The sequence below is a fragment of the Apis laboriosa genome, unplaced genomic scaffold (genome assembly GCF_014066325.1).
Source record: "Apis laboriosa isolate Shangri-la unplaced genomic scaffold, ASM1406632v1 scaffold218_cov154, whole genome shotgun sequence".
Classification (NCBI taxonomy): Eukaryota; Metazoa; Arthropoda; class Insecta; order Hymenoptera; family Apidae; genus Apis; species Apis laboriosa.
Window position 1 is genome coordinate 404450 of NW_025222359.1, and position 20409 is coordinate 424858.

At 35.7% G+C, this 20409-nt stretch overlaps 1 protein-coding gene across 5 annotated transcripts in view; it reads left to right on the top strand.

Annotated features, from left to right (window-relative positions):
- LOC122712772 (peroxidasin-like) overlaps positions 1 to 20409 on the top strand; it is a 286627-nt gene that overhangs the window by 89952 nt on the left and 176266 nt on the right. For all 5 annotated transcript variants that reach the window (XM_043932650.1, XM_043932649.1, XM_043932652.1 and 2 more), the window contains exons 3-5: positions 32 to 105; positions 825 to 974; positions 15957 to 16170. In XM_043932650.1, coding sequence (XP_043788585.1) covers positions 32 to 105; positions 825 to 974; positions 15957 to 16170 — 438 coding nt within the window. The remainder of the gene's footprint in view (positions 1 to 31; positions 106 to 824; positions 975 to 15956; positions 16171 to 20409) is intronic.

Genomic DNA, 20409 nt, shown 5'->3' on the forward strand with positions numbered 1-20409 from the left:
GACGTGTAATCTGGTTTCTAAATTGTTTCAGGTGCTAAGCCGTTTCCTGGACTGGAAAACCTGCCTAGGTCGTTCTGGCATGAGCTCAGTTCGCCTTTTACCGAGGTAAGTCGGCTGTATAATTGGAATGAGCAGTTGAAAATGTCTTTTCAAAAAGGGTGCGGCAGGACATACTTTTCGCCGCTGCTTTGCTACAGACAATGGGGAGGGGGGTGATCCCTTTGTGTCGACGGCGAAACGGTTATAAGACCTTCTCAAATATTTACGTAACTTTTAAGTTACAAAGCGTTCAAGTGATCTTCCCGCGAATTTAATAACCTTATTTTCAAACGATATCCCTCTCGTTGTATTTTATCAAGGATTTCTCTATCCCGTTTATTATTAATCCCCCTAACGAGTTTTGAAAACTTGAAACTGGAGTATAGAGAGAGAGATGGTTACTATTAATGTGTACAGCCTCCCTTTTCTTTTTCTTTTTTTTTTTTTTTGGACATTGAGAATAAAATCTCTACGTAAGAGGAAAGAAAGGGATCACCCTTTGGAATGAAACTGGAATTTTTTGAAGTTTCTTTTCTTTTCTTTTTTTTCTTTTTTTGAAAAAATTGCAATTAGTATTTGTGTTTTTTTAATCGTCACACTAGACTGTGTCAAGTTTTTAACTTAAGTTCTCATCTCCGTTCGAGTAACTTTGTTCTGTATAGATTTTATCTCCTATTGTTGCCTTTCAATTATAAACGCGCGCAACGTTCCTCTATGCGCAAAGAAAAGACAGAGGTGGCCTGATATTTTCTATCACGTTTGTTTCTCTTTTGATCTTAATACAGGTATACGAGGTGGAAAGTTTTGCTACAGAAACGGGCGGCACTCCAGAACCGAGGCCCTTTTTCGAAGATCCAGAGAGCAACATTACCGTGCAACTCGGTGCTCAAGTATACATGCACTGTAGAGTACAAAACTTGCAGGATACACTCAAGGTAAATTCTCATTTCTCTTCTTTTCTCGACATTTCCTTCCATTGATCCTGCATTCTCCCGAGTTGCATCACTTGTATAATCTCGCAATGTATTCAGAGAGACGCTTTCTCGGACGCTTTCTTCGAGAATTTAAAAAAAAAAAAAAACAAAAAAAAAACGACGTTATTCGCGATATTTCAGGCAATTCTCGTGTTCTCTCTTTAAAACGTACGTTTTGTCGAAAAATCTTTCCTCGAGAAATCTTGATCGTTCGAATAATATTCAGTAAATTAAGTGAATCGAGATCTTTTTTTTTCTTTTGTTATTAAACGGTTTCTCCCTTCTGATTTTTACCCGTGAAATATTACAATTCAATTACAGCTGTTGGAAAAATACCATTTCCCGTGTCTCTAATGATCCATTCGCGTGACAGCTAATGAAACGTTGCTCCATGCTGATTTTTCTCTTTGCACAAGAAACTTCACGTTTCTCTTTTTCCCTCATCGATTCACAACATCGAATATCATTTCCATTAAAAGATCCGTCCAAATCCAATCTTTCTTCTCCCCAAATAATCACGACCGATCTAATCGCCGCTTTACCTAGCCACCAATTCCATTTCCAACTTTTCCAACTCGAAACCCTCAACCCGACCAAGTCGTTTCCCGCACAATGGAAGGAGCCGCAATAACACGACCCACCGTTCTCGACGACGAGGAATATGTTGCCTCGTTCCTTCGTTTCGCAAAGATCATCCGGAGGCGGTGTGTATATAAATCGGCGCAAGAGGCGCTTCGCGATAAATTTGCGCGGGACAACGAGTTTCCTCTTCCTTTACCAGCCATTATTCGACGGCGGAACGACGGGGTTCCGTTCGAAGAAGAGCATCGGCCGTCGATAAAAAGAAGCGCGGCAGGAAATAGCGGGAAACGTTTCCGTTCCGCTTATTGTGCGCCCCTCCCCCCTCCCTCCCCCTCCTCCTCGATAAATCGCGTGTCGAATCGCGACGATATCAACGCGGCGAATCGCCTCGAAATATACGCCCCGTGTGTTTCGAAACGCGCCGCTCTATCCATTTTCCTTGGGATTCAATCCTTTTAAGCGGGGATGGATAGAGTGAAACAAGTTGCTGCTAAGGGGGGAAGAAGGGGGAATCCGCATGCGCGCATGCGGTACGTGCGATTAGGTAGAAGTGGAAGTTTCCAAAGTGTCGTGGAACTTTGTTTGATTTGATGGGTGTTGTGCGTGGTTTTGCTCTCGAAGTTTATGCTTTTACCGATGCTTTTAGACAATTTATCTCTTTTTTATTCAATCCACGAGTGTGTAGGTAGGTAAACTCGAGTCTTTTTTTGAATCTAGAAATTTTGTTTGATTTTTGGTGATCTTGAATGAGTAGTGAATTAATTAATATTCTTCGAGTATTTGGTAATAAATGAAGATACGAAGATTTTCCATTCATTAAGACATTGTTCCTAAAAAGTGTAATATTATTAGAAACTTCTTACAAAAATATGTATAAATGCTATTATCAGAATTTTACTAAACTATTAAAAATCATTAACTTGAACTGTCTAGGGATCCCTAGATTAAGTTAGGATATTTTTAATAGATCTTCTGATATATAAAAGGAATGAAATATGCACTTTCAATTTTTCTTGTACATAGAAAAACGAATGTAGGAAAAATTGATATTTCATCATAATTTATTCATTAATCATAACGATGAGATCACTAACAACGTTGCTGATTTCATAATGATTTCATAATGCTTTACGACGTAAAACACGAATTTACTTTCTCATAAACTTTAAATTACAAGAACAAGTTTGGTTTTCCTTAGTTAATAAGTTCAAGTTGTCGAGATGACTGCGGAAAAATCAAATTAACGCGATTATCCACAGTGTACGGAATATACAAGACGACCGTGGCCTTATAGAAGCGCGTCGACTAGTTAAAAAGTTAATAAATCCAAGATCCTGGCTTATTAACTCTGCCACTTCGTGGAGCGCGCCAAGAATCCGGGTAAACAGTTCTATCATGTCGTGTTTTCAGTTAAAAAGCTTGGCAATTTAGACTTGCAATTATTAAATCTTCCTGCCGTGAAAGATATTTTTAGGCGAGGAGTTAATCCACTTGAAATTGTATTTGTTTATTTTCCACTTGTTCAATTGGGAAACAACTTGATACTTGAGATTGTAACAAATTTTAATTATATGTTAAGATGTAAGATAATATTCATTTAAGTGATTTCATAAAAATCAATCATATTTTTCGATTATTATTCGTATTTTATATGTAATCAACAACTCTATCGCGCTTATAGGTTCGATTTAATTTAATTTATCAATTTCCAAAAGGTCTAAGATTTAGAGCGATTCATTTTATATCTTGAACACTGCGAAAACTCTTAAAGCCCCTAATTATCAACCGCGCGAAAACTTCTCGAGCGTCTAAAATCACGTTTGAAGTCTTTGGCCCGTCGGTGTTTCGTAGAGATGCACCATCCACTCTGTTCGAAACTTCTTCTTCGGAAGGCTGTCAGTTGTCTTAAAGGATGCTAGCCCGACTCGACTTGAAACTTCATTAACAGCAACAAAAGACCCGTTCCTTTGCGGCATCGATCAATGATTTTAATAATATTGATATTTCTCAACTTTTAAATTTTGATCGACCATTGATTCTCGATCCATTTGCATAGGAACTTTAAAATAACATTAGATCAAGAATCTATATTATATTTGATTATAAAAAGATCTAATTTTCAGGATGAACAAATTGTATTTATTACAATTTGATAAATTCCAATGTACAATCCATTCCATGATCTCCCAAAAATCTCATATTTAAAAAAATAATCCTCCTTAAATTTTTAAATCCACTTGCCATTATTCAAACATTCTCCATCTCTTTAAAAAATAAAAAGAAATATTTGAACCATTTCCTTCAACTATTACACAATTACACAAACGAAATACATTTAATACAAACTCTCAATATCCAATTTATCGATCCTCTAAACCATACCATACCATTTGAAAAGCAAAAGAACTTCCAAACTTCTCGATTCTTAATCAAACCTCCAATTCTCCAATAGCATCGCATAATTCTCGCCCATCGATACTTTTCTGACAATCGGCATCGTTGGATCCCCCCATTTACATATTTCAGCAGTCGTGCCAACTCGCGAGCCGAGAAAACAGAATTGCAGAAGCAAAAAAGTAACTAGAAAAGTAACTAACGTTAAACGTAATCTCGGCCACGATAATTATCCGCGATTATTCGATGAACGATAAATTATTATAAGTTTATTTTATCCTTATTAACTTCAATTCAAATTTTGCCACCATCTTTAATGATGGGAAGAACCGCAGTGACGTCGCTCGCGTTTCCAACGAGCATCAAGACACTCGAGTCACCCCCACTGTGATAGCTACTTTTCCACTTATAACGACTATAGGAGAGAGGGAGGGGGGTACTTTTGATGTCCTCTCGTCTAACAATCGCTGCAAGTTTGTACACGTGTAATTAGTTTAACGAGTAAGCGGGCGCTGGCACTAATTGCTCGCGAGCGAATCGCGGCGATACAGCGCGCGAGAGGGGTAAAATTGTTACGTGTCACGCTAACTGGCCGGCATGTTGAAGGGAATCTCGTTCCATCCTCTCTCTCTTTCTTTCTCTCGTTTACTTTCTCCTCATTAATTCCGCGGGCGAACTCTTGGAAAAATATTTTTCGAACGTGGATAACGCCAATGGCCAGGGTTGGATATCTGGATCCCGATATCGATGTCGGGCAGAGTAAATTTATTCGGATAATTTTCGAGGGAGAAGCGGCTTTTTATTTTTTGATAATTGTTATTTCGAATTTGACGTGATATCATTTTTTTTTAAGGGAAGGAATGGAAAAAATGCTCTTATAAAAGTTGTTTTTCTTGTAATCTTTGTGTGAGCGATCAACTTCGATTTTTGTAATCGTGCAATCTTTAATAAATCGATCATTACGGAGAAGAAAAAGAAAGATAAGAATCCGAATCCAATCCAACAATTAATTACGAATGATACGAAGTCGAAGGATGCTCCTTGAAATATATAAAAAATAACATAGATTCTTCATTGTTTCTTAAAAATTTAATAATTATAAATCAAGATCGTCTCGTTTACCTTTCAATCATTTTCCAAGTAACGATATCCTCTTCAAAAATCTTCCTCTCTCGAGGATCGAGATATTTCGCTTTGATTATTCCTCTGGTGTCAAGAAAACGCCGCGCGAGTATCCTCTTCGAGGGTATAGATATTGCGTTGCCAGTCGAACGAGAACGAGCAAGGGTGTGCTCTTTTTTTTTTTCTCTCTTTTTCCCCCTTCCCCTTCCTCTTCTACTTCACCCTCCTTCTCTCCTCTCCTCCTCTTCTTTTTTTCTTTTTCTTACGCGACGCAAGCGTCGGTTCAGAAAGCAAAAGCGATCCCACTCGAGGGTTCTCGAGAGAAAAGATACGAGACTGAGATGCCAGGGAAAAAGAGAGAGAGAGAGAGAGAGAGAGAAACGAGAGAGGGAGGCCGCGTCCCGGTTAAAGAGGATTCGGTATCTTTGTTTGCCGGCGGATTAATCCGAGCTCAAGGCCACTTTTACACGGAGCCGTCTCTGATCCTGTCTCATCCGCATGGGGACTGCCTCCTTTGGATTTTTTTTTTTTTTATATCTGCCACCCCGTTTACTTTTGGCCCGCTTCTCCTAGGATTTTCGAGGACTACGTGGATACGCTTATCCTGGTAAATTCCATCAGCGTGATGGGAGATTATTCGCTTTTGAGAATTTTGAATTCGGAATTTTTATCCTTTCGAATTGTTTCATCCGTTGTTCTAGCTATTTCGTAAAAATTGGGATTGATTAATTATTGTGTTAATTGGTCGAGTAGGTAGGTGTTATAATGGGTGTGTGTTTCGAGAATTATTGAAAATTATTGAAACTAGAAATTGAATAATTTGAATAATGGTATAAGGATTATGTATTTGTTTATCGATTAATAGATTGTTTAACTTGTTCTAATTACTGTTCCTTTATCAATTTCTAGATTCTAATAATTTATCATTTGAAATATCTCGTTTGTGTTTAGAAATTTGGGGAAGAGATGAATGATTTGGAAGAGACATTTAATCTTAATCTATATATTTTAAATTTAACATATAATAGTTCTTCAATTTGGAACTAGAATTATTTGAGGATTCAAAAAAGAGAATTCAGGATCAATCAATTATTATTCAAAGGAGATTTTTCATGGTTGGAAGGTTATTCCAAGATTTTGATATTGCGAGTTCCACGACTACTTTATCGTTCTAGAGGTCTATAATGCTTCTAAATCTCTCAAAAGATACCAGAATTCTCTATTCTGTGGAATCTTCGAGGTCAAAGACTTGCATAAAAATAGTTCACGAGTCACAAGTTTCGAGAATATTTGATGCCAACCTATAGATCATCCTAAGCTTATCGACACTATCGGAATTTCCGGATAACTCTGAAAATTCCGATTTCCTATAATCATCAATACCATGGAAATTTTGGAATACATCTAAAATTTTCGATATTAATAACTTTTAATCTAAACCTACTCTTTATTTATTAATATTACATACCTATTGTTTGACAATAATTAGCAATAATTGTACATTTCAGAAATGATAGATCTTTAAAAAAAATTCTAAAAATTTATCAATACAATAATTTTCTAAAGATTTATTAACTTGTACAAAATGTTAATATATTCATGAGACTCTTTTATACAAAAATATCAGTTTGTTTATTAAATTATAAACAATTTAAGTTGGATGAACAAGATAGAGAATAGAGACATACATATATTTTTAGCCTCTAATGATTGATTTTTTAAAGATATTCTATAGATTATATTAACATTCTATATATGAATAATATCTTATACAAAAAAATAAAAAAAAAGTAAGAAGTGTACGGACATCCACCATTTCTCAAACGAAAGACGTTTCCAATTCACGATGTATTAAACACACAAGTTTGAAAGTAATACGTGATTCGATGTTTATCAAACACAATCTTAAGCTTAATTACACCTCCTTATTACCAATCATAATCCTGCGTTGCAAATATCTCAAATGGAGGTTATATTTTAGGATACGACATTGTGATTACCGTAAGTAATCTCTGCCTAATCTTCTTGAGAGTTTGCCGAGACGGCAGTGCCTTAAGGCGGTCTGTACTTGAACTATTATTCGATCTTCTGGTTTGATTAGAACTTATATAGGCTCATCATGCAAGAATTATCTCCATCCATATCGTTTTAAAAGCCTTTCAATACGTGTATATATAAAGATAATGTTGATTCGATCAAATGTCTAAAGAGATGAAATGTCGATCGAAAGTTTTTTTTTTCTTTATATAAATAATTTCCATATAAAAATAAATATTTCCATATATAAATAACCATTGAAACGTAACCAATGAATCGATTGAAACACGATAAATGCGATGTGTCGTCGTCTATCGTTCGACAATATTTATTATCATTTTTCTTTAGCCTCCATCCGTTTCTTCCTTTTACTCAATTGATACCATACAAGGCAACGGGGTACTTTTCGTTCGAGTGTAGTGATTTTTCGCGTTTCTCGATTCCAATGGGAACCTTGTGCTGCATCGTCTCTTCATGGTCAGAAATATTTGATTCCTTCCGATAAATCGAGGAAACAATCTCGCAAAAGCGATCTGCCGATAGCTAAATATAAATGTTCCGTGCAATTGTATTCGATTCGACATGGATCGTGGCTAATATCGTTTAGAAAAATTTTCAATTTTCAACCACCATGACCATATGAATTAATTTTTAATAACAATTAAACGATTTAGTATCGATCGTCTGTATTTACACATTCATTTCCGATTCTAATTGGAAATTATGACTTCATAGAAATTTAAATTGTTTCATTGAAAAGAGAAGTCATTTAAAAGTATCCATAATCATTCTAACTCCTCTTTAGATAGATAAAGATATATAAGATAAATAACAATTCGTAATATTTCTGTCTGAAAAAAAGTTAACAAAAGATTGATTCATCTATTCTACCATTAAATCTATCAAATAAAAAAGAAAAAAATATAATCAACATACCTGAATCACAGTAAAAGAATCTTCGAAAGTTTCATTTAACATATAAATCCACATCTTTGTGAATCTTCATTCCAATGGCGAAAACACGTCTCCTCTCCCCCACCATCATCGTCTCCATTTCTGTCACAAATCTCAACGTTGTCAAATGTCTAGAGCACTCCGCTCTAATGGAATCGCGGTCGTTATCAGCAGGGACGTGCGAATGAATTTTTTTTTATTTTTTTATTTTTTTTCTCCCTGCCCTTTTCTCTCGGTGTCAGTTCTGCGCGAGGGACGCGTGTCGTTGGCAGGGAGTGTATAAAAGGTGGAAAAATTTGATGACACGGCGAGAGGCGTCCATATCGCCGGAATATAAGATGTGTGCAAGCATTCGGCGAGAGAAGGATGTAAAGTTAAACAATTTACGGGGCTTGGCTTAGCTTATGGTGAAATTATACCGTAGCTGAGATCGACAGGCCTGATACACGGGGCAAAGGATGTAACTTTTCCTCCACGATATAAATCATCCTCCAGTCATTCCTCGAAATTGTATTTGCCTTCTTCAGCGGTTTTTGTATATACGTCTACGGATAAGAAGGGATGAATAAATTTGCGTGATTTCGCTGTACACATTTTTGGATTTTAATTCACGTAGGATATTTTGATCGACTTGAGGAATTATAAGATACGGGTGTAATTAGGTTAATATTTTTCTTTATACATATTGGCATTCCGTTTTAAAATCGGGTTTAGAAAAGATAGAATAAATTCTTTGAAAACTTGAAAAATGTTGAAAATTAGTAGTGATAAAAAAAATAGAAAGGGTATTTGAAATATACGGTCGATTTCGTAAAGAACTGGATTGCAAAAAAAAAAAAAAAGAGAAGAAGAAGACATTATTATTGAACTTTCGATTTTTCTATCTAATTTCTATTTGTCTGGGAAGAGTTGAACGTTTCTCTTTTTCTCAGAAGGAGATGTTTACGAGGAAAGTTTTAGTTTAACGACACTACACGTAACTATATAGATTATATATCTTACAGCTAAGATCAACGTGTAATATTCTCTATTACGAACTTAATATCTGATAGGCTTTATTGAAATGTTTAAGTAGACTATTAACCCTCCAAATTATCCACGTGATAATAATCGTTCGTTAAGAATCTTCGTGTGCTTTATCTTGGGCCAGTAAATTTTGAGTCAACATCCAAACGATGAGTAATAAAAATTAATTATTCGCAATTTAAATGATGAAATTACCCGAAGAAGATTAAAGGATTAAAAAAAGCGGTGGATTAAAAATTCGTATCTAATTATAAATAAAATATATGGCGAAGTCTGTTTAAAAAAAAAATTTCAATCAGAAAATGTTAATTGGATAGTTGCAAAGTACGTTATGAAATTTTTTGAAGTTTACGTTATATGAAATATTCATACACCATTCCAGGAAACTTGGTAATTTCCAGGTTAAACGATTTTCGAATTATATACGACACTGGCAACCGTATTAAATTTCATAGGAAAGTTACCAAAAATTCGAGATCGGTTTTAGATACGTTTACGATTACGAGTTTCGTTCGCCAAATAGATATTTCACCACGTATAACCGAATATTATACACCGAATAGTGGTATTATAGAGTCGTAAGATCTCTATCAATTCCTCGAGAACTTTTCTGCAATTCTGTAAAAAGAAAAAGATTAAAAACAAATCTTCTATTATTTGCTCGAGGAACGATTGAATTATTAAGGGAAAGACAATGCCGCAAGATTGCTAAATTCACGAGAGGATGCCATCTTATGCAGGTTGCATCTTCGATATGCGTATGCAATTGCAAACAACCGCACGTGTCTTGAGGTTACATTTTCGTAGTTGCGCTCGTACGTGTTTCGTTTAGATGACGTATTAATTATTCTCGCCATCTGGGCGAAAAAACTGGGATAACTTTGTTGAGATTTCGTGCAGTGTCTATCTATGAACAAAAATCTTAAAATAAATATTATTCCTCGAATTGAATCATTGGATAATCGGGAAAGATTCGAGACAGGAACTTTTAATATTTATCTATCTAACATGTATTGTTATTCTTCTGATGGATGAATCGAAGTTTTATGTTTATATTTTCTGTCGAATATGGAAGAGAAACAGTGAATGAAAAAAGTATTCGCGAAAAACATATTGGTGAAACAATATTGATGGTAAAAATTTGTTTATTTTTATTTTCTTCCTTTCCTGAAAAAATATCATAAATACGTTAATAGAAGTTTTATAGATAAAAAAAAATTAGAAATAATAAAAATATTACTGTTGTTGTTTTATGGATATTTTTATTGCATGTTGGATAATTCATTACCAGTCTAGAATGAATCTTTTGCAATTACATCATACCAGTTATTTTTGTAATTAATAATTAAAATGTAATAATAAAAATTAAAATTGATTTTACATACCAAAGATTTAAAGAGATTTACTGAATTAAGAGTTTATTTCTTAATTCATTTCATTAATTCTACAATATGATGTAATTTTTAATGAATCCACCTTCATCATACTTGTTATTCATTTTCCATCATATTTGTGCTCAGCTTCGTCCCTTTTACTATTGTCAGCGTGTCGCTTCTACTCCATACTGAGAGAACTAAGTTTTGCTGCACTTCGTCAATAAGGGACGGGAGCTAATTAAAGTTTTCTGAACAACATTCGATGGGTCGATCATCTCGCAGTAACTGGGTCTCATTCTCAGTTCGAGATGTAGCTTTACACGCGATTCCAGTAGAATATTCTATTTGCAATTAATAAAATTAAATTTTATTTTCGATCTCTGTGTTTGCATGACTGATATTTCGTGAAAGGATAATTAAAAAACCATAATCTCATCTAAAACCAAAACCATAACTTAAATGAAAATATTTCATTCCCATTTTCATTTCCATTTTACACATAGCTTAAAAAAAATCAAGCAAAGAATTTCATCGAGATTGATCATTTAATTTCAAAAAAGTGAAATTGATTATTTTCTTGTGTGCCAAAAAAAAAAAAAAAAAGAATCTTGAACGCCTTAAAAATCCCGATTTTAATGAAAATTTGCGTATCAAAATTTTGATTTGACGATGAAAATTTTAATGTAAATCTACTATTCAAACTTTCACTTGTTCATTTATATTTTTTTTCTTTTTACTTCGAAACGAGAAAACCACCGAAACCAAGTTAAGGATTCCATTCGATCCAATTGTTTCTCCCAAAAAAAGAAAATTCTCCATCCTCGTCGTTTCACTTTAGACTCAAAGTAGTTTTCACGGGTGTGTAGAAATATCTCCGCTACCGAACGGTACCTTTGGGATGCATCGAATTCGATAACCCTTTCTCTTTTTCTTCTCTCTCTCTCTCTCTCTCTCTCTCTCTCTCTCTCTCTCTCTCTTTCTTTCTTTCTTTTTTTTTCCTTCCTCGGCCGGCACACGTGAGGGTACTACTCATTTCCAGAGACAAGCCACGTCCCGGTTATAACCGTGTCGAAAATCGATACGATCGATTCGCTCCAATTTCAGCAGGGGTGTATCGCGTTCCATCGGATCCGTATCATCTCCTTAGCGGATCGTTCGCTCGGGCGTACGTACCTACCATCACCACCATTACTACTACTACTACTACTACTACTACTACTATACCCTTCGCCTACCTCGCATTTTAAACTGCTGATTCGACGGACGACGATTTATCTCGGACAGTGCAGCGACAGGCAAACATTATTACGCCTTGTTATCGAGAGTTGGAGCGCGACTACGTGCTGTTGTCCACCCTCGTTCCGTATCTCTTCCTCTCCCGCTCTTATTTTCTCGCGCCTAATGTCGATGATCCCCTCTTCCTCCTTCTTTTCTTTTTCACGAGAAAACGAAGGGAAAAAAATTCTCTCTCATTAGTGTCATTGATTTACCTCTCGTGATTTACCTTTTCCTTCTCCGCCAATTCGAGAGCTATTTCTCCCGGGGTGGAAATTTTATTTTCGTATTGAAAGGGTTTAAAAGGGACGAGGGAATTATTTTGTGTAATTTTCTTTTTCTTTCTTTTCTTTTCTTTTCTTTTCTTTTTTTTTTTTTTTTTTTTTTTTTAATTGTTTTTGTTGCCACACAAAGTGACGTTCGTTTAATTCGGTTGGAGATATTAATCATTGTTTCAGGAAGGATTAATTTCGTTTCCTTTTCGAGAAGAAGGAAGAACGAAATTGAAGTTCCATTTAGTTTAGACTTAGTTCGGGAGGAATATAATTACAGGGCGTTTAAATTTCTTTAGGCGAGCAGATGTTATCAAATAACGTTTCTGAGTGAGAAATCACACGGAAAGTAGTTTCGAAGTTCTTACGTTGATTAATTTTGATCGATTAATCTCTACTTTTCCTCGCCCAAATCAAATATTAAAGAAATAAGGATTCGATCAGAAACGTATTCGTTATTTATAAATGCGATAATCATTTCGTTATTTTGGATAATATTATAATATTCATTTTTTTTTTTTCAATCGATCACGCGACTTTTATCGTGTTTACAACAATTCCCAATGATAAAATGAAAATGATTGGCCGACGAGTACACATCCAACGCGATGAAATTTTTAAACAATTTTTTTTTTTTAATTCTTCTCGTTTCCGAATATCAGGATACATATATCGAGATAAATATTGATACCAACCGCCAACTGCATTAATCCTCAATGTTTATTCTCCATTTTTCCCCCTCGATTTAATCAATTCACGGGGGGAGCATTTAAATTTTATACCCCATCTCTAACGGTCTAATTTTCATCAGACACCATTTATAATCACTTTTCCAATAATCATAAATTTTTATTCATCCACGATAAGGATTCGCTGGAATATCCTCTCGAAAAGCCGGAATCGGATCGGTTTAAGTCGTGTTCACATCGGAGGGGAGGGGGAATATCGCGTCATCACCTTCGAAGAAACAAATCCTGACAGAGAAGGAATCGCATTATCGAGGCTCTCACAACTCTCTCGATGAAACTTTCCAACGACGATCTCTCTCCCTCTCTCTCTCTCCCTCTCTCTCTCTCGATATTTCCACGTTTATGAGAGATCGAGGATCCCCCTTTTCTTTCGCGGGCCAACCAACCAACTTTTCACTTAACGGACCAAGCGTCGCAAAATGGAACATTGGATTTCAATTAACAATTCCGTTCCGGTATTAATCGGGGCGAGGGGAGGGGCGGATAGAAGTCGAAATAAACGTGCGTAGCCGTTTCCCAACTTTCCTAAGAATGTAATTATTCACTGCTGAGCCCTTTATAATAATGACAAATGGCTCTGGCCGCCGCCCGGTGTCCTTTGTGTGTCTCGTGCAACGCAACGCCTTCGAAAACGCCAGACACTTGCAGACAAACCTGCCACGCCTAACGATTCTTTAACTTCTTCAAGTATCAAACTCGGATGGGGAGGGGGGCACCGACTGCGAGCACTGTATTAAACTGCAGACGGAGAATTTCCGCGAGACGTTTCGTTCACAGCTGGCCAACAGATATAATGGATTAATCCTTGAACGAGTTATAATGGTCAGATGGATACACGGTGCATTGAATTGAATTCTTTTTTCTTGGTCAATTATTGTTTTTATTCTAATTGGTTGATCATCTCGTTATGATTATCGTTGATTCAACTTGTTTAATAAATGACTGATTTGTTAACTATTTTGTTAATTGTTAATTATAATCGTGTCTGGTAAATTTATATTTATATTTCCTTATATGCATGAAAAATTGACTGACTTGCATTATTTATTTAACTGTAATTTTAAGCTTATTCTATTTGTTATTTTATTTAGCTGACTCGTTATTACATTTTAGGCAAATGCTTTTGTCACTAGATCACGATTGTTCGTCCATGACTAACTTCTACTACTTATCTCACTCCCATCTTATAACTGTCTTATTCTACTTATTAAAAGGACGATCTGTACAACTTGTCAGATGAGTGACTTAATTATATTATTAAACATTAATTAGATTGTCCTTTTTTCCACGATTCATTGATTTGTGTTACTTATCTACCAATTAAATATTATATATTAATAATTATATATTAATAATTGTTACTTATCTACCAAATAAAATTATCTTATTATTCTTATTATTCCTTTGGATTGTTTGACAACTATAATTCCTTGAGTAAAAATGTATTTGCATTTCATACAAAGTTTAAATCTTTATCCAATAGACTTGCATAGATGGGTCTTCTAAGAAAAAAACTTTTAGCTTTACCTCCGCAGGAGAAGATTGATCTTGTTTGCGTTTGGCTTTCAGATGAAATCCAGAAAGCTTTGATATCGTGACACCTTGGTTGTCGTAGACGAAGTTTCCATTTCTCGAGGATTTTTCTGCGTGCTTGCTGCCCTTGCAACACCTTGCTCTCTTTGAGCCGCGCGAAATCTAGGGAAGTGATTATCTCGAGAGGAGGCATGCATCAAGGGAAAGAAAGAGTGGGGTATAACCCATCCGTCTAGCCGAGAGGATGAAATTTGAATTCGAATACGTGGCGTGTTGCTGGGTGGAAAGGACGTCCGATTTACATTAAATTTACATTGCTATAACTTGGCTTCGTGTCTGAGATTGATATAGCCATGGCGAAAGATCTCTTTCTCCCGCCTCCGAATCTCTCGCAGGACTACGATTTCATTTGATGTAAGCTTCGAGGAAACGTTGATACATGTCCAGGTTGGCGAAGTCATCCATGGACTGTTTTTATCAGGCACCAGATTTGCCTAATCAGATTTCAAGAATTCCATTTTGACTATGGTTTTCTCGAACGAAAAAGATTCCTGCTCTCTTTCAGTTCAGATCTTTGCAATAGTTATTATTATTTCTATTGTGAGAAATGTGTTTGAGCATTTTCAATCTTTTAAAATAATATTTCATTGACAAACAGATGTCTGTCTAACGTTTTTAAAATAAAATTTGATCGTAGAAATACGATAAAAGATCAATTGCAAAATTCGAATATCTATCCTAAAAATTCCTTGGTAAAAAATCAAATTTATTATCGTATCTGTCCATATTCCGGCGCAGGTATCGAAGAATTCATCTATGTGATCCTCCAATATAGTTTGTGCATTTATAGATAAATACAGTGACATGTGGAGAACGAGACGAATATCGAATTTTATATAATCACGAAAGTGATTATATTTTAATTGATTTCGTAAGCTTTAAATCCTATTTTTACGAGAAATCGATAAATAGCTTATGGATCCCAATATTTTTTAGTGATTCTTCCTCTATATTTTTTGAATTTTACATTTAAAATAGTCAATTTTTCACTCCTTCAGTGTATGACCACTTTTATAATGATATTTGTATAATATATTTAATTAATTTACATTATGGGCTATAACTTATATTCCATAACTATATAAAAATAGAATGCATAATTCTATTTTTATAACTCCACACAACATTTCTTCAAGAATGCAAATTTGCAATTTATATTCTATCCACGTAGAAGCAAATCGCCTGATGGCGCCATTATACTTTTATTTTCACAATCATTCCTTCCTTCATCCTCGATACTTTAAACTAAACATTCGATATCGTACTCTCGATCCTCGATTCGTTCATACGAATTTGAGAACGTTTCGAATCTGAGAAATGGCGGCAAATTCAAATTCGAACGCGATTCGAAATCAGATTCTTGACAATTTCTCACTTCCAACTATTTCCCAGAATAGGCTCACATTATCCGAATTTCAACAGTGATAAATAGATACTGCAAACAAGAGAATATTTCTCTTCTGAGAACTTTCTTCTCCCTCTCAAGGTTTAAACAATATTTAAAATCACCGATTCCAAATCTCATCAAACTCATATAACGATCACATTTTCCTCTTATTCCAGGTGTCCTGGGTGCGCAGACGTGGCGACGAGCTCCACTTGCTCACGATCGGCCTCGACACGTACGCGAGCGACTCGAGGTTCTCGCTCGCCTTGGAGAAGCCGAATGATTGGCGGCTGCTTTTAAGTTCGGCGACCGAGCGAGACGGCGGTGTGTACGAGTGTCAAGTCAGTGCTCATCCCCCATTAATCAGAACTGTCCATCTGACGGTGTCAGGTGAGTAAATGTGTGTCCCCTGTGCACGTATCTCCATTGGCCAAATCGTATCGAGTTGTCAGTGTCGAGGGCCCACGCAGAATTTCATATCTATCATCGTTCCTCGGATCCGATGCTCTTTGATCTGACTACTTCGTTGTCATCGATAAATCAACCGATGGAACGTCGAAACAGAGACGTCGCGCGTGTTCATCAACCGTGTAACGAGAATTTGATCGTTATGGACGATTATAGGTTAGGTTAGATTAGATTTCTGGTTAAAAAACCCTAGGATAACGACGCAATCCCTGACATTCTTGCTTGAACGTGAATGGTGGTTGGGCAATGTTTAAAATGGAGAGATGTGGCGAGGCTTGATCCTGTTCGGGTTTATTAAACGCGAGAGGATTAGGGATTATTTAGGAGTTGAAATTGGGTCTGTGCGATTCGCGTTAATTTTGATGTTTTAGTTTTAGTTAGTTTCAGATAGAGATTTGGAATTACCGGAGATTAATTGTGAGTTTGTATCTATTTATTAAAGATTGGCTTATATATGTATGTATTATTGAATTTGAGAGAGATTGGTAGAGATTGATGGCTAATAGTGGATTAATCAATAAATTAAAGCGTAGAACGTGAGAGTTTTTCTTGTGTTGTCAATTCAATTTAAAGGATTGTTGAGAATTAAAAGTAGTAGTGATAAGAAATTTCAAAAAGAACGCAATAAGTTTTCGATATTAAACTATGGAAATAAATTATAAGCTAAATTGTATTAAGGAATAAACGAGGTTATGTTGCCAATTAATTTAGAACAATCGTTTAACCTTAACAAGGAGGGTATTGGTTATAACTCGTGGTAATAAGTTTAAGCTGCGATAATAGGCAAGGGTTGAAACATCGCCGAGAATCCTTCTCGATACAGAATGGTTTAATATTAAATTACAATATTTCCAGTGACCACGGTTTTGGTTATTACACTCCTCCTTGGAATCGTTGCAATTTTAAACCGTATCCTCCAAATTATCAATCTCTCAAATGTAGTTAAACGCGGCAAGTTGAAATAACGGAGTCACTTTGAATTCACTAGCTTGAAATTATAATTTTCAGGGGAATTATTTTCGTCAACGACGTGTAGCCAATGTAAACTCTGCATTTTTTTCGAATTTTTCAAATTTTAAAACTCGAATTATATTACGTTTAAAGGGCGATTCTTCTTTAGAATAAAATTACTATTTTATTCGAAAAGATTGGATAAAAAATTGTTTACTCGTTTACAAAATATATAATATAATAATCTTCTATTCTTTTTTTACGAGAAATATTAGAAACGATAGGAGGTGTTTATCGATATCAACACGCGGTTTATGATGCGGTTAATGAGATGCACGTTAGTTGCATATTATGCTCTCCCTCGAGTTAATCTCGTCGAAGAGAGGAGGGCAAAAAACAGGCCCATTATTCTCTTAATCTAGCCTTGCAAAGTATCTCGGGAAAGTTGGCCGGTAGATACATAATCCGTGGCATTCTGTGGAACATTTTCGTTAGACCATAAATCACGAGGGCTCGCATCGTTACGGTCGTCCTTGTCGTGGCATAATGGCGATCTTGGAGCTAGTAACGATGTCCTCGTGGCACTCACGACCCATCCTACGTACATCCCTTAATTGGAGCCCTGTCCCCTCTTTGCACGTATCCATCCTTCAAATTCTTTTTTATTATTAAAATTTTTAAAATTCGATAGCAAATTTTTGGAATTAAACACATTCACGATTTTAATTCTCCTTGTAAAATAAGATATGCGGAGACACTTGTGATCCTCTCGTGCATTTTTAATAGCATCTTTCGATATTTTGCAATTTATTCGTTTTGAAAAATATCATTTCGTATTTCAGAGATTTAAAGCGAAATTGGTGTCAAAGAATTTAAATATTTACGAATCTTTGCAATCTTCTGCGAGACTGAAGCGAGTACACGTCCGAAATGCTCATACATGCATATACAGTTGGCATCATATCCAGCGACACATATCTTAAAACCTCGATTTATGATGCCAACGGCCGAGAAGCGTTCGATTCAACAGCGCTGCATATGGCTAATGTCTCGCTACCAGGCTGGGGTTAATACTTCTTGACCCCGTTTCTCCTCCGCCTTTTTGGATTCCACTACTTGTGATTTCGCAACGAGGGAAATGAACAAAGTGTGAAGTGATCTTTCATCACGTGCAACGAGACATTGACGCGATTCTTCAAGCCACATTTGTCTTTTTATTCGAGGGAAGCACACTCGTATTATTTTCTCAACTTCTTATTATTCGTAGAATCATGATGATTATTCATAAATATCGTATTTTTTCTTTTCCACTCTAATTTTCACGTTAAATTCACGTATCTATGATATAAATCCGATCAAAAAATTGATCAATCTTGAAGGTTTGAAAGCAATTTTGAAGAGTGCAGTATTTACGCGATAAACCTGAAAGAAATAAATATAAATTAGATATATTTTTCAAGCCACAATCAATTTAATATCATACCAGAAACGCCTGTAACTAGGCAATTGGCCCAGCAGAAATTAATATGGAATTAGATATCGAATCAAGGATTTTTAAGAAGGAACGACAAGATTCTTTTTGAAAATTTCATTTCCAAAGTATGTGCTTGAGCTTTTTCCTTTTCTCTCTCGCGATTCCTGTGAATATGCCCGGCAGTAGCTGAAAAAAAGGGAAGAAGCAGTGACGTTGAAAGTACGTACGACTCGGGATAAACCGAACTGGTATGCGCTTACCGGTAAATGCGTGTTTTCATAAAAGCAGGCAGTTACTTTTCGTGTTCGAATAGACGTGGTTGTTTGCGTGCGACACATTTTTCGTACAGATGTGTGCAATTTTCACATTTTCAGTGGTCCACGCGTGAAAAACTACCTCCCTTTGCCGGGCTGCCTTTTCAAACAAATGCGCAAAGAAGAAGAGCCGTAGGGCTCGTTTCAAGTGGGCAACAAGAAAAACTACCTCGGTTCTTTTTACCATTCTCCGAATGACTATTCACGGAAGATGCTCCCTCTATACCAAGATGCTTCTTAAGCCATTATTCACGTTTCAATACGTATTGGAACTCTAGTTGGAAAGACGTATTGAAACTATAGTTTAAATTTAATTTGCCGGAAAAGAATTTTTCTTCTCCCTTGTGTCTAATCTAATTTATAAAACTTTTGCGATTAATATTTCTTTCTTCTCTTATAAAAAAAAACTTCACAATCTGTAACTTGTTATCGATTCAATGATCATTACTCGATGAATTATTGCACAAGACTTTTTAATTTCTCTATTTACCATTTTCGAAAATATTGGCACGAAAACGATTATTTTATTTTTCGAGAGGAATTAAAAAAAAAAAAAAAAAGAATTGAAGAATTATGATACCAAGAAATTAATGTACACCGATGTAATTTACATTCGTATCTCAATTAAAATGAGTCTAGGGGAGAATAGGTAGGGCATATCGCATCATATCATCCGGTCATTTGTTTATCACGTTATCTCGATGCGTGAATCATTCTTTTCCCAAAACAAACATAAATCCAATAAAAACCGAATAGCTTCGAGCTATCTGGATCCCCTGCACGGAGAAAAATATTCCACCGATATGTGTTCACGCATCGAGTTAAAGCTAATAATAAAGAGGGTGGAGAGTGGAGGAAGGGCGTTGATCAAAGATTGGAAAAACTTGGAGGAAATGAAGTAGCGCGTGCTACTTTTCTTTTTATCTGGCGTGTCACTTCTTAATCAATCCCCTAGTCGGACTGTTACGAGCGTCAATCAAAGCGCCCTTTTTAAACTGCAATCTTGCGGAAACTCGTCACAACGAGTTCCCTTCTTATCGGCTCGAATTAGAAATCGGAATTGTGGCGCGATTGCACGCGACGCTTAGGCGATTTAAATTGTAGGAGGATGGAGAAATTTAGAGAGGGATGAAAGGTTATTTCCCTTGGAGAAATTTTTGTTGAAGGAAGATAGGAAGGCACACGAATAATGAAAATATCGTTGTGCAATGTATTATGCAAGTGTATTTACTTTCTACGCGATACTGGTTGACGTAAATGACCTAGATAAAGAGATTGAAAGATGGTTTGGCGAAAGAAGACGTTGAAGTACTAGCTATTTTATTGGAAGGTTCATTCTTTTCGAAAAATAGAACAATATCTTGTTATCGATTTTACCCGATTAAACAGGCGAGTATCTTCAAGAGAAATTTTTAGATTATA